At 48.2% G+C, this 13,977-nt stretch overlaps 2 protein-coding genes across 2 annotated transcripts; both read right to left on the bottom strand.

Moving 5' to 3' along the window:
* Positions 1–1,265: 1,265 nt before the first annotated feature.
* On the bottom strand, positions 1,266–3,333 carry Spaar (small regulatory polypeptide of amino acid response). Its single transcript, XM_090329139.1, has 2 exons — positions 3,198–3,333; positions 1,266–2,662 (listed from the first exon to the last, which is right to left on the bottom strand). Exon 2 carries the CDS (start codon positions 2,366–2,368, stop codon positions 2,150–2,152), a length of 219 nt encoding a protein of 72 aa, XP_090185265.1. The 5' UTR covers positions 2,369–2,662; positions 3,198–3,333; the 3' UTR covers positions 1,266–2,149.
* Positions 3,334–5,405: 2,072 nt separating this feature from the next.
* Hrct1 (histidine rich carboxyl terminus 1) lies at positions 5,406–7,352 on the bottom strand. The gene has a single exon (XM_090330245.1). It carries the CDS (start codon positions 6,985–6,987, stop codon positions 6,637–6,639), a length of 351 nt encoding a protein of 116 aa, XP_090186371.1. The 5' UTR covers positions 6,988–7,352; the 3' UTR covers positions 5,406–6,636.
* Between the last annotated feature and the right edge of the window lie 6,625 nt (positions 7,353–13,977).

Below are 13,977 nucleotides of genomic sequence, written 5' to 3'. Positions count from 1 at the left end.
CTTCAAACTTGCCTCAGCTCTTGAGTGCTGGGATTATATATAAACATGTGCCATCACCCACTGACTCCTTCTCCCAGATTCTTCTTTTTGAAATTCCTTCTCTTCTTCCAGTCCAGCTCGAGAACTTCCTCCTCCCAGGTTTCCCTGCCCCCAGCTCTCCCTCCCTTGAGCCCCCAGAGCCTGTCACTGCTTCCTCACCCAGAGGTTCCCTGCGGGCTAAGACTGGGTCTGATTGACTCTCATCTTCCCTGGCAGGTCTTAGGACTCCATCAGTGCTTAGTCTGTGTTCTTTGGATGGAGGAGTGAAGAACAGAATAGATGAATGATGGAATACAGGTTGGATAGATGGGAAGGTGGGCATGTGAGTATGCACATAGATGGAGTCAGTGGATGAATGGTGGTAGATAGAGTGGGTTGGGGAAATGAACAAGTGAGCAAATGCACATTCTTTAAGACTCAACATATTGCATGCCCTTACCCCACAGGAGAAGGCCAGGCTCTGCCCACCACTCAACCTAGAGAGATTGTCTCAAGGGGGTGGTGACCTCACAGGACAGGGGTTCCAACTGAGTGCTTGGAGCAGAACTGATCCTGCCTGAGGTTAGGGGAGAAGGAGACGCACTCTCCTACTCTCTGAGACCCTTCACTGCTAACTCTCCCGACCCAGGCCTCCTGTTGTCTGAAGGCATTCATCCACCTCTGATCAGTCTAGATGTCTCTGGGATGAGAACCCCGCCCTTCCATCCCAAGTGTCTGTCTGTAGAGTTCCCTTTCTAGGAAGGACTCCAGAGCCTGCCCCAGGTCCAGAGGCCCACTTTGCTTGTCTGAGACCAAACCCTTAGCACAAGCAGCTCTCTGAGAAAAGGTGAGAGGATATTAAGCACCTGACTCACGATTTGATTTCTTGATCAACGCCCTCATAGGCATTCAGCTCTAATAGGCACCTGGCACTCGCTCAGACTTCAGTGTTCACCTGGAGAGGCTGCAACCATAGTGGTTCGCTTCCACTTCTAGCTGGCTGGAAAGCAGCCAGCTTATTTCCCTCCTAGCCCAGATCCCACACCCCTCTATCAGCCTCACTCCTTTCTGTGTAATTTTCCCTGGGTCCTTCTTGTGGCAGCCACGTAGTAGGGAAGCCCTTCTGAAGCCTCAGGCCCACTTGACTCCACTCAACAGACGATAGAGAGACTCATAATTTTGCACCCTCATAAAATATGGCACAGCATTTGTTCCATGGGCACAGAGAAAACAGATTTTTCTATTAATAAAAACTAAACGTCCCTTTATTTGTAGCAAAAACAAGCGCTTTGTTACATGCTCTGAATATAACATCACAGTTTAACTTGTTTTAGAATTATCTTTCAAAGAGTTCATGATTTTTCTATCATTCCAAGCTGACAGGAATCGCTAAGAATAGAAGTAACCTGTTTAGAATAGGGCACTATAAAGTCTCCATCCAAACATGCTGAAAAGCCTGCTTTTCCCCTTTGCTGTTAAGAAAAACATCTTGTACTTTCTAAGACTCTGATTTTTCTCTTCTGTTTCCCTTTTTGTGATTTTCCAAGCCAGATTTGGAAAAATTCATAAAAGGATATACCTTTTCAGAGATCAAATAAATCACTCGTTCCCAGGAAGCAGTGCTCTTTCTGGAAGGTCAGGGTTGATTTCAGGCAACTGGCAGAGGCCAGCAATCAGAGCTGGACATTGGTGATATGTTCAAAAAACACTCAGGGGAAGAAATAGATGGATCCTTATAGTATCTGCTAGAGGGTGTTCCTCTAGCAGATAAAACCAGTTCCAGCAGGCCTTGCTGTCAGTCAGTTCCAGTGTACATCCCCAGAGCTGGCTCACCATGCCATGCCACACTGGCTCTGTCCATTCCTCCTCAGGCACAGTCTGTGGGCCTCCCCCCACCTCCCTGTGGATGAAGCTCAGCTGAGCAATCAGGGCTTAGAACACCCACACCTCAGATCCTCAGGGCGGTGGGGGGGGGCACAACTAGCCAGGATAGGAGGAGATGGGAAGTTAGTGGTACAGGAGAGGAAGCATGGGAGGGCGGGCCTGCAAAGAGTGGGATACCAAGGAAGGCTGGTAGAGGGATAAGTGGTCCAACCCGTCAGCAGAGCAAGTCCTAGGGGGACTGTTCACCTCACATGATGGTCCAGAAGTCCCCAGCACTCAACACCTGGCGAGCAGGCACTGTGAAGAGAGAAGCCTCTTGGTGAAACGTGGCCACCGTGAAGCTGTGGCCAGGCCCCCCCTGGAGATCCTGTGTCTTTGAGTCATAGCTGAAGCAGCAGAGGATGCAGGTGATGGTCACAGTGACCGCAAACAGTACTGCCACCATCCCAATCACAGCCGTTTCCATGCTGTGTCCCCTACGGCAACTGAAGTTACAGCAACGTGGGTGATTTCAGAACCTTAGCTCTCCATTCAAAAATGAGGATGGGGTCCTTGAGCCCTTGCGCTGGACAGCTTCTCCCCCCTGGTCTTCTCAGATGCTAGTTCAAGGCCCTGAAATGAGCCCCTTAGGCCATCAGTCACCCCCCACCAATTCCTCCGGCGGGGATCTCAGATCAGCGCTGAACTGTTTTCTCCAGAGCTGTCACACTGGCGGCTTGTAGAAGAAGCACTGTCACGGCAGATGTAAACACAAGGTGCCCTGGACAAGGAGGGGGTGAGGAGAAGGGTACAGAAGACCTTGCTCAGACGGAACCAGCCAGCGCTGGCCTCTGTGATAATGCCAGATAAGAGCGATAGCGCATACTCCTAAGATCCCTCTGTGGGTGAGGGGGTAGAGCCTGGCTCCTCCCCTTGGGCCAGTCCTGGAACTGACCTCTGTGCTGTCTCCTCCGGGCCCTGGCCTGATGCTGAGGACAGGGACCAAGGTGCAGGGAAAGACAAGTAATCACTCTGGGCAAAGTAGAGGCAGAGGTTCGGGAATGGCCTCAGGTGGCCCTGTGTGCCAGGGGGCATAGGCAAGGGCTGAGGGGAGGGAGAACGTGTTACATTTGTCCTTTTCTCCCCCTTTTCAACATGGGGTGGAGCCTGTGGTTGATAGTGTGACAAGCTTGCTCTGGCCCTTTCAATAACAAGCAATGGGGTTCTCTCCCGCAGAGGTTCTGGAAGAAATGCATCTAGCCCCATTTCTTAGCAGTCTCGCACCACCCCTCACACTAAGGGCCCGGAAGACTTACCCGGGAGTCCCAGAACAGCCCTAGCTGTTCTGATACCGTGGCTTCTGACCTGAGGGCCTCTGTAGGGAGCCTGATGCTCCTCCCTGGATGCTGCAGCTGGTCCTGCCTGGAACTTGGCTCCAGCACGTCTGAGCAGCCGTGAGTACTTCCTGAATCCCTTCCTCCAATTGTGATGCAGGACCCATCACTCTCCCCACCAGCACACATGCTCCAAGGTCATTTCCACTTTGCCTCTTCTGGAGAGGGTTCAGGGAAGTGAGCCAAGGCAGGTCCCTGGAAACTACGGCCAGAAGGATCTCCATTTTGATTTTTCAACATGGCCACCCCTTCCAAGCCACCACTTCCATACAGGAGTCTGGGTGAGAATCAGTAATTGCAGTATCTGACACAGCCAGCACAGGCACATAGCTTCCTTGCAGCTCAAGATGGTGCCACCATTGTAAGGCCCCTCCCCACATGGGTACTTTTTAGAGTCATCGCCTGATTCTACAGCTTTGCTGCTCAGGATGCCAAGGCCCAGAGATGGCAGAAGTCTGGCTGGCCCCAATCATACAACCTTTCCAATTTCTCAAAGGACTAAGAGAACTTTAGTGCTGGTATTAGGAAACTAGCTACGCAGAGTGGGAAAAGCGATGCTCTATTAGCATACAGTCTCATACTTTCCCTTTTCTACCCCGCTTGGACAGTCTGGATTCACTGGGATCTCCCTTCCCCCAGGCACAGAAAGCCAGACACCTCAGATTTTCTCTTGTAACTGGGACAACCAGGACTGGAGAGAAGCTGACTTGATATACAAATCACGGTGCCTTACACTGTCCGATTCAGTCTTCAACAGAGCCTTGTGAATCTAGGTGATGGGGGCTGCTTTTTAAGCATGGTTGATTCTCTTTGCTTGCTCTTTGTTGGCACATGTGACACGGTAGGCACTGGCTTCTGGTAAGAGTTTCTCATTTTTAATTGGGAATCAATGACAACTGGCCAGCCTTGTACAGGCTTGCTTCTTCACCTCCGAGACTGGAGGAAAACTCTTTGCCTTCTTTGATTGATCTGGAAAATTCGAGGCAGGGCCTGCAGTAGGCAGACTGGAGGAGACTGGTATAGGAGCCAGGAGAAGGAAAAGGTGGATTTGAAGGATACTGCAGGGTGAAAACTCCGCATCTGTGGACCTACAGTCCACTTTCTCATCCCGGCCGTCTAGTGTGGCTGTCAATTTGAAGCTTCCATCCCCCACTTCACTCTTGCCCCAGTCCTCAAAAAAGAATCTACTAGGAAAGAGGACATTCTATTCTCGTGAGTCACCAGGCCCCTGGCTTGCTGGCTTGTTCTCCAGCCCCTCCCTGCTGAGCCTTGCCTGGTCTCCATTTCCTCCTGCTCCCAGGGGCAGGGTGAAGGCCTGAGAACATTTCCTTCCTCTCTGTGGACCCCGCCAGCTCTTCGGAGTGTCTGGGAGCATTACCTCCTGGCTTTGGCCAAATTACCCATTTCATTTTAGTGGGCAAGAAGTTGAGATCCAGAGGAGGGGTACAGTCTCCTACAGCCATCCTGCTCCCCAGCAGTTAAATAACCCCTCTCCTTCTTTCCTTCTAGATCCCATGATCATGTGCAGACATCTGGGGGCAGGCTGGTTGAATAAGAAATGGACACATTTATCAAAGAAACACTAAATTCAATGCAGCCTGTGGGTGGGCCCTAGAGAGTCCCGGTATTTAATCTGGCCTAGGCTGAAACTAGAAAGAGCACTGGAAGTAGAGCCCAGGAGACCAATCCCCAAGTGGCCTCAACCTTCCACAGCTCTGCTGAAGGAAAGGTTTGTTTTGTTTTGTGTTGTTGTTGACCCTGGGACTTGAACTCTGGGCCTGGGCCCTGTCCCTGAACTCTTCAGCTCAAGGCTACCACTCTACCCCTTGAGCCACAGGGCCACTTCCGGTTTTCTGGTGATTAATTAGAGATAAGAGTCTCACGTTCTTTAGTGCACTGGCTGGCTTTGAACCTCGATCCTCATATCTCAGCCCCCTGAGTAGGTAGAATTACAGGCATGAACCACGGCGCCCGGCTGAGGGGAAGAACAGCCTGACTCAGGCAGGACCCACCCACTTTCCCACTCATAGTCAGCCTTGAACCCCAGCTATAACTAGAGTCCTACTTTTAGGGGTTCCACCATGTCAGATCTGGCACTCCCAACAATATACCAAGCAAAGAGACAAGTAGTGGTGAAAGGCAGAGAAAGATTTATTCTGTGGCATAGGCTTGCTACAGAATGAGGCACAGGAAGAACCAGGGCAGGAACTATACACAGTTATTAAACAATCATAGTTACAGGTGTAATCCAGCGGTCAGAGATGCAATCTGGTTGGTCATCATCTCAGGACTGGTCAGGTAAGGTCTGGCCCTGACTAATAAGAAAGTCCTAGTGGCTGGGGAGTCATTTCTTCTCTTGTCATAAGAGAAGGTGGCTGCAGGAGAAAATGGCTGAGCAAAGACAAATACAAAATGGAGTCAAGGATTCCAAGCTTTCATCCTGTTTTTCCTTACCCTTTTGACATTTGCAGGCCCAAGAGATGAGTCAGTGCTTTTGGCAAAGTCTGTTTCCAAGGACCTGTGAGAGAGGTTGCCCTCCCACAAGGAGGCCCTCAGAGCCACACAGACGCCGATCTCATGGCTGCTGCTCTACCACCTGGCTGAATTCAGGGTGCTCTCCACACAAGCTTCGTAGATGCTTGTGTTTCTTGCAGCGAAGCACCAGTGATTCCGCCGTGCAGCCTCTCACTGCCTTCTCCACACCTGAAAGGCATTCTCCCAGTCTCTCCAACTCCCCACCTGCCAGACGCTTGTAGCCGAATGACGAAAGCCGGATGAGGCTGGGCACTGGTGGCTCATGTAGCTACTCAGGAGGCTGAGATGTGAGAATTGAGATTCAAAGTCAGCCTGGATAGACAACTTGGAGGGACATGAACTAACCTGCAAAACGCTGGGAGAGGAAATGTGGCTCAAGTGGTAGAGTGCTAATTATGAGCAGAGGATGAGGCCCTGAGTTCAAGCCCCAGTATTGACACACAGAAAGAAGGAAGAAAAAGAAAGAAAATTAAGAGAGAGAGAAGAGGGAAAAGGAAGGAAGGAAGTCAAATGAGCCATTCATATTCATCTCCATGCTGGCTCTGCCAGACATGCTGGTTACCTATGGAGCCACCAAGACCTGGACATCACAAGGTAGGACGTTCGGGCAACCCCGTTCCCCACTTCCGAACCCCAGTGTTCACAGAAGCATCCCAGGTGGTCTCAGCTCTGCTTTGCAGTAGGATGGTATAGTCTAAAAATGATCCATCTGATCAGGGCCCAATATCCATCACTCTCCCCAGAAACACACTTGTCTCCACCAACAACACGGTGCACCTGAGTGATGGACAGCGGGCAGAACAGAGGCAGCTGTCATCCATAGGTATCAGCGGCGGGCTTCATGAGCATGGTGATGGTGATGATGGTGGTGGAGGAGATGGTGATGCTGCAGATGGGGCTGGTGATGATGGAGGCCTGCTCTAGGCACATGAGACAAATGATTCAGATGAGAGTGGTAATGAAAGGTTCTTAAGGGACCCCGGCGCCGGCCCTGAAAGAGTCGAGGCTGGGCTTGCCGGACTTGGTTTCTCCCTGCAGCTGGGCGATTCCTCTCCACGTCATGGCCCCGTGGTCCATGGAAAAGACAGGTAGCCAGCAGAAGCAGCAACAGCAGTACAGCCACAGCAGCACAGGTGATCCAGCCCACGAGTGTCACGTTCCCTGGGAGGCCTAGCATCTGGAAGCTGGACAGTCCCTCTGGCTCAGTGGCTCCAAGCTGCTTCCTCCCCTTCTGCAGCCTCTTGTTCAGTCCTCAGTCACTGAACTGGGTCGTCTCAGCTCTTGCTGATTGGAGAGCAGCCAGGGAATATGGGTGAGGCCTGTTCAGATGGGAGCTGCTTGCCAAGGGCAAGGCCTAAGAGCTGTTAACTTTGAGAAGGCCAGGCAAGGAAGTTGGGTAGGGACAAAGAAGCCGTCAGACACTGTTCTTGAGGTGACAGCCTGAAGACTAGGGGTAAGAGGTCACAATCCATTTTACTCTTTTATTCTTTTTCTTTTATCTTCTTCTCCTGCTCCTCTTCCTCCTTTTATTCTTCTTTTCCTCCTTCTCCTCCTTCATCTCTTCCTCCTTCTCCTCCTTCATCTCTTCCTCCTCCTCCTCCTCCTCCTCCTCCTCCTCCTCCTCCTCCTCCTCCTCTTCCTTCTTCTTACCAGTCCTGGGCCTTGAATTCAGGCCTGATACTGTCCCTGAGCCTCAGGCTAGTGTTCTATCACTTGAACCACAGCACTACTTCCAGTTTTTTCTGAGTATTTATTGAAGATCAGAGTCTCACAGACTTTTCCTGTCCAGGCTGGCTTTGAACTGTGATCCTCAGATAGCCTCCTGAGTAGCTAGGATTACAGGCGTGAGCGACTGGCACCTGGCCTACTCCACTCTTAGCACCTGGGTGACAGAGGAGCCACTTCCTTCTCCAAATTTCAGCTTCCCCTTTTAGAGACAGTACCCACAGAGACAAAGGACAGGGGCTTTAGAACTGCTGTGTGATATGCACAAATTACTTAACCTTTCTGTGCCTTCATTTCTTCATCTGTAAACTGGCTATTGATAGCACCGATCTCATTGAGCTTTATGAGAATCAAAGAAGGTACAATAAAGAGTTTAAGCTGGGTGCTGGTGGCTCACAGAGGCTGAGATCTGAGGTCTGCAGTTCTAAGCCAGCCTGGGCCAGAAAGTTCATGAGACCCTAATCCCAATTAACCACCAGGAAAACAGAAGTGCAGCTGTGGCTCAGAATGGTAGAGCACTAGCCTAAAGGTTAGATTCTGTCAAGTAAGTCATTCGAAGTTCAAGTTATTTCAGGAGCTCAGAAAAATTGATGGCAGTCTTTCTCATCCAGAAAAGTTGTCCCTTTTCTGCAGAGTCTAGAAAGCTAGAAGGTCAGTGATCAGACAGGAAGAAGGCAGCTGAGCTCAGTCAGGCCAGAGGCCAGTCCAGCCTCTAGGATCCCAGGTCAGCAGTCTCAAGGGGCCATGAGCAGCAGCCTCCTTACTCTGTCCCTGCTTCCCTGTGAAATAAGGATACTGGGTTTAAGTAACATCCCCTAGTTCTCACAGCCACCCTGGCACCTTGCTGCATGGTGGTGGCTTTCTACTTAGCTTCAGAAGGCCTAGAGGTAAGATGGGCCATTCTTTGAATTGCATATATCATGCTCTTTAGCCCCAGGAAAGCTTTTCTACAGAGACTGTTTGCCCATGAGTATTTCCCTCAATGGTTTACTTTGCTCAGCCTCTGAGTTTTCCCCTATATGGTCTGCTTCTGTTGGGCTTGGGGCTCTACCCCAAACATGTGGCTTTTGTCTTTAAAAGCTTTGTGCAAGCTCCATTCTGGGCTGCAGGTCTTTGAGACAGGAGTCTACCTGCAGTTACCAGCTTTCTAATAAAGACTCCCCATTTGACCTCTCTAAATGTGTCCTCTGTGTCTTGTGATTGAATTCCCATATAACATCTGTCATGAAGCCTCAGCCATCAACTTGTTCCTTCCTGAGGAAGGAAGTAGGCAGAATCTGCATTGCCCTCAATTCTCTTCCCCTTCTAAATCCCCTCTGGTGACCAGTCAAGCCCTTCTCCTGTCCTATTCACAGATGGAGGAAGAGGTGCCTCCTGTACCCTTCTTGCTGCTGCTGGCTTATTGCTGTAAGTTTTACTGAAAGGAGATCTTCATACATGGTTCATGCAGAAGAGACTTTATTTGGGAGAGCCAAACTGCAGGCCCATCCCAGATGCTGGTGTGCAGAGACAGAATTTATGGGGGAGGGGGAGGGGGAGGGGGACTGTGGCTGCAGTGAATGTGGAAGTGAACTCAGAGCCTGGTGAACCTCTCACTGTCTGAAAGGGGTATAACCTGGGTGGATGAGGAAATGACCCAGGCAGATGAGGAAGTGACTTCAGAGCCTGGGGTCCTTTACTGATTGACAGTCAGGTGATGGACAGTTACAGGTGATTACCGGTTTCAGGCAGGTGATTTCTGCTATCCTTCACAAGGGGGCCTGTTCCCCTGGGCAGCTGGGCCGACCTCACAGCTGGGCCATGCCCAAAGCGTAGCAAGGCCTCCCCAAAGCACCAGCTCTGTCCCTGGATTCTGCAGAGGCCCTGCAGGCCGAGTCCCCAGACCCCTCCCCCAGGATTCTCCTGGAAATGCTCATCTTCCTGCTGCCCAAAGGAGGGCTTGCTAGAGCTACACAATTGGCTCTCAACTCTGCTTCAACTTGGCCATGACCTTTGCAGGGCCCTTCCTCTTTCCTAGACTGTTCCCTCTTCTATAAAGATCCCAGGGTAGAGGTGACCTCCGGAGACCCTTTCCCCTCTGACCTCTGGCTCAGCCACTTTCTCTGAGGGAGACCTCAGACTCTTACAAAATTCCTCATAGGCACAAAAGGCTAAACATTTCCTTCCACAAATTGGACTCAGGGGACAGGTCTAGTGAACCCTGGGGCTTCTCTGGCCCTTGGGAGAAGCCACTTGAACTTTTAATGATGCTTCAGTAAAGAACTTCTGCAGATCTCTGGGGCCCTGGGAGCCAAATGACTTTCCTATGAGGGAATTAAGGCAAAATCTGCTGGAGGTGGGAAGAGGGAGGGCTTTAGACTGGATGTTCCCCTTTTCTGAACTTTTTCAGGGAGCTTCCTTGCCACCTAGTCTGCATAACTAAAGAACTTTTGTAAGCACATAGGCCCTGGAAATCAACCAAGCTGCGCCCCAAGGCGAGTTATGCAAACCTGAAAACCGAGGCCAGAGAGGGAAGGGATTTGCTGGAATTCCCAGCTATAGGCTAGTGTAGCCCCACTAGTGTCATGAGGGACTGGCCAACCCTAATGGGCTGTGCACTCGTGGGGAAGCCTGAGAAGACGGGAATTAAGGAGGATCCTGTCACCTCTAACATCTAGACAGAAGATAGGACCATAAGGTGAGTGTTTTAGAAGATGCTCTAAGCTCTTGGGGATGGCAGACTTTAGAAGCAACTAGTAATTTCCCGTGTGGAATAGTATTTTTCCTTAAATTATTTGGACATTTTACGGATATTTTTGAATGGAGAGTAGTTAAATGGAGGTCTAGCTAAACGTAAAGGCTTGTGGGACTGGTGGCTATGTTTTAAGTAGTTCAGAAAAAACTGCCTTGTGGTTTTTTTTTTCCTCCCCCAAAGTTTTTCTCTTCTGCCCATTCCACACCCAGCCTTCTCCACTGAGGACCAGAGTTCCAGACCACATGGTTCATGGCTAAGCCTTTTGAAGCTCCTGTTATTCCACTTCAATCACACTTCCCAGCATGCCTGACCTACACATGTGCTGGCATGCACATGCATCATTGTAAGCCACCACATTTTCTAAGTACTTGTACACACTCATGTACATATTCACATGTACATGCATGTCTCAAACAAGCTCACAGGAGAGTGCTTACACTGGCTGGGGTTGCCCTTGGTGAGTCAGCGATGGCAACCCCATTGTTTTCACTAATTGGTGGCACCACCTAGTGGTGACACTGTAAATAAATCTCTTTTGTACTCAGACTTCGCAAAACTTCTAGTACCCACCCCGGCTCAGGTGGCTCATACCTGTAATCCTAGCTACCTAGAAGGCTGAGATCTAAGGACAGATATGCAAAGCTGACCCAGGCAGGAAAGTCTATGAGTCTCTTATCTCCAAGTAATTACCAAAAAGGCAGAAGTGGTGCAGTGGCTCAAGTAGGTAGAGCATAGAAGCTCAAGGATAACATCTAGATCCCGAGTTCAGGCCCCAGAACTGGAATTTTCTTTACAGAACTCAGTTTGAATCTATGCATTGAATCCCTCCAAAATGCCTCTGAAATGACCAAACAATTATAAGGAGAACAATATTGTATAACAGGTGTCAGCACAGTCACATTCCTAGCTCACAGGGGTCTCCAACAGGAAATGTCCAGTGCCCTTGAGAACTACTAGTATTTGTTTTCAAAGAAGCTGGCCATCTTTTGGCCTGAGACAAGGACATAAGCCCACAGATTGCTAACTCTGGCTCTCTTGCAACTACAGAAGGGGGAACCTCCTGGCATATTTTAAGAAGCTTACAACACAACAAATTTCTCTTCTCTGAAACTTGCCCCTATACTAGTGATGGCAAACAGGAAATTAATTTGGAAATGAAATCATGAACTTGTTCTCCATTATCTCAAATCAAATAATCTACACAATCTTGTATACAACCCACTTCAAACTCCCATCCCAAGCAAACATCTTAAGTCCCTCCATAAAGTGAGCAATAGAGAAAAACTATTAGACAAATGAAGATACAAGTAATTGTAATTTGTTCCTAGAGTTATATCTAAGAAACAGTAAAATCCTCACATTCCAAAGGTCAATCTATATATGAACATGGAGAAAGATATAAAAACAAACTCCTTTTTTATATTGAAAACACTCTAAAGACACACGACTTTAAGAAATTTCCTTGTAACTCAGTGGGGAAAATGATCTTAAAAGAGATGAAGGGAGGGCCAAGAGTTTGGCCTAGTGGTAGAGTGCTTGCCTAGCATGTACGAAGCACTAGGTTCAATTCCTTGGTACCACATACATAGAAAAAACCAGAAGTGGTGCTGTGGCTCAAGTGGTAGAGCTCCAGCCTTAAGAAAAGTCTAAGGACCCTGGACTGGCAAAGAGAGAGAGAGAGAGAGAGAGGAAGGGAGGTCAGGAGCATGGTCTAGTGGTACAGTGCTTGCCTAGCATGCATGAAGCCCTGAGTTTGATTCTTTGGTACCACATACACAGAAAAGGCCAGAAGGTGCTGTGGTTCAAGTGGTAGAGTGTTAGCCTTGAGAAAACCCAAGGACAGTGCTCAGGCCCTGAGTTTAAGTCCCAAGACTGGAGGGGGGGAAGGGGACTAGAAATGTAACTTGGTGGTGAGCACTTGCCTAGATACATATAGACAGACAGACAGACACGGAGAAAAGAAAGGGCCAGAATATACATACTTGGATAAACATACCAGAAATAGAGATTAGAGCCCATGCAAAAGCAATCATTAAAGGGAAAAAACGCCCGATCCCAAATGAAAGTACACTGAACACAAAGAAAACCATTAAAAAGTGATTAGGCCACCTAAGTAGGATCAGGTGAAAAATCATGTAACAATGCACTTATTAGAATTTACCCAAGTAAATTGGACACATATTAAAAAAAAACTTGCACACAGATGTATAGTGCAGCTTTACTCACAATTGCCAAAACTTAGAGGGGGCCAAGATACCCTTCGGTGGGTGAGTGGGAAATAAATTGTGCTACATCCAGACAATAGCATATAATTCAGCACTAAAGAAAAAGAAAGCTATCGATTCATGAGAAGTCACATGGAGGAAACTGAAATGTATTTTACTAAGTGTAAGAAGCCAATCTGCAAAGATTCCATACTGTATGATTCCAACCATATGACATCCTGACAAAGACCAAACTCTGGAAATAGTCCAAGAAGAGACTGGCAGTTGCCAGGCGTTTGAGGGAGAGAGGGATGGATAAATGGCATGCAGAAGGGGTCTCTGAGACAGTCTTACGATATAGTCTTACGATACATTGCTACGCAGCCCAGAATGATCTCAAACCTCCTACTGTGATATCATGTCTGAGACTATTTTTAATACATGTAATGGGAGATGCATATCATCAGACATTTGTAAAAAACAATAGAATGTACAGCACCACGAGTGAGCCCCGTGTAAACTATGGGCTCGGGTGAGAGAGACATGACAAAGTAGCTGTGACAAATGCTCCTCTCTGCTGAGGACTGCCGTTAGGAAATCTCTGTAGCTAGCATCCACTTGTGCTGCAAACCTAGTTTCACTCATTTAAAATAATCTCTTTTAAAAAATCCCACAAACAGTTATTTCAAAGACTAGAGGAAATAAACCTTATTTGTTAACTTGAATCATTTAACATTTCAAGCGGAGAAAACTGTGATACCAAATCTGACAACTATAGCACAAAACACTCGTACCAAATCTCACAGCTCTTAACAGATGTGACACGCATAGCTCAGCAGCATACGTTATAAACAAGCCAAGTTTATCCTAGGAATGTGAGGCTGCTTCAGTGTGTGTGTGTGTGTGTGTGTGTGTGTGTGTGTGTGTGTGTGTGTGTAATCTATTGATGGAATTGTGTAAGTATAAGAAAAAAAAGTACAGCCATATGATCAGCCCAACAGGTGGGAAAGACATTTGATAAAATTCACTATGCATTCCTGACAAATATGGATCATGTGATGCTACCAAACAACTTGCCACGAACATCTGTTGAAAGACATATTACATGTGGTAGGAAGTTGGGCCTAGTGGTAGAGTTTTTGCCTAGCATGCATGAAGATCCGGGTTCAATTCCTTGGTACCACATATATAGAAAAAAAAGCTGGAAGTGGTGCTGTGGCTCAAGTGGCAGAGCTCTAGCCTTCAGGGGGAAAAAAGCCCAAGGGCAGTGCTCAGGCCCTGAATGCAAGCCCCAGGACTGGCAAAAAAAAAAAAAAAAGAATGAAAGACATACTACATGTGATAGAGGAGATTATGTACTTTTAATTATTTTGCTTTTCCAGATATGAGTTTCATCATAATTGGTCCAAAGCATCTGTCTTAAGAGTGGCTTGAATTCTTACAGAAAGAATGCCCTGTAAGTCAAGCCATTTAACTGATTTTGTTCTTTGTTATTATTTTTAAG

This window comes from Megascapheus bottae, chromosome 3, assembly GCF_031878675.1.
Source record: "Megascapheus bottae isolate mThoBot1 chromosome 3, mThoBot2.hap1, whole genome shotgun sequence".
NCBI classification, from domain to species: Eukaryota; Metazoa; Chordata; class Mammalia; order Rodentia; family Geomyidae; genus Megascapheus; species Megascapheus bottae.
Note: the sequence above shows the minus strand (reverse complement) of the source record. Positions and strands in the feature narration are given on the sequence as shown.

Excerpts from the sequence above, each read along its gene's own strand:
- Hrct1 (XM_090330245.1), bottom strand. The coding sequence starts at position 6,987 with ATGCTAGGCCTCCCAGGGAACGTGACACTCGTGGGCTGGATCACCTGT.
- Spaar (XM_090329139.1), bottom strand. The coding sequence starts at position 2,368 with ATGGAAACGGCTGTGATTGGGATGGTGGCAGTACTGTTTGCGGTCACT.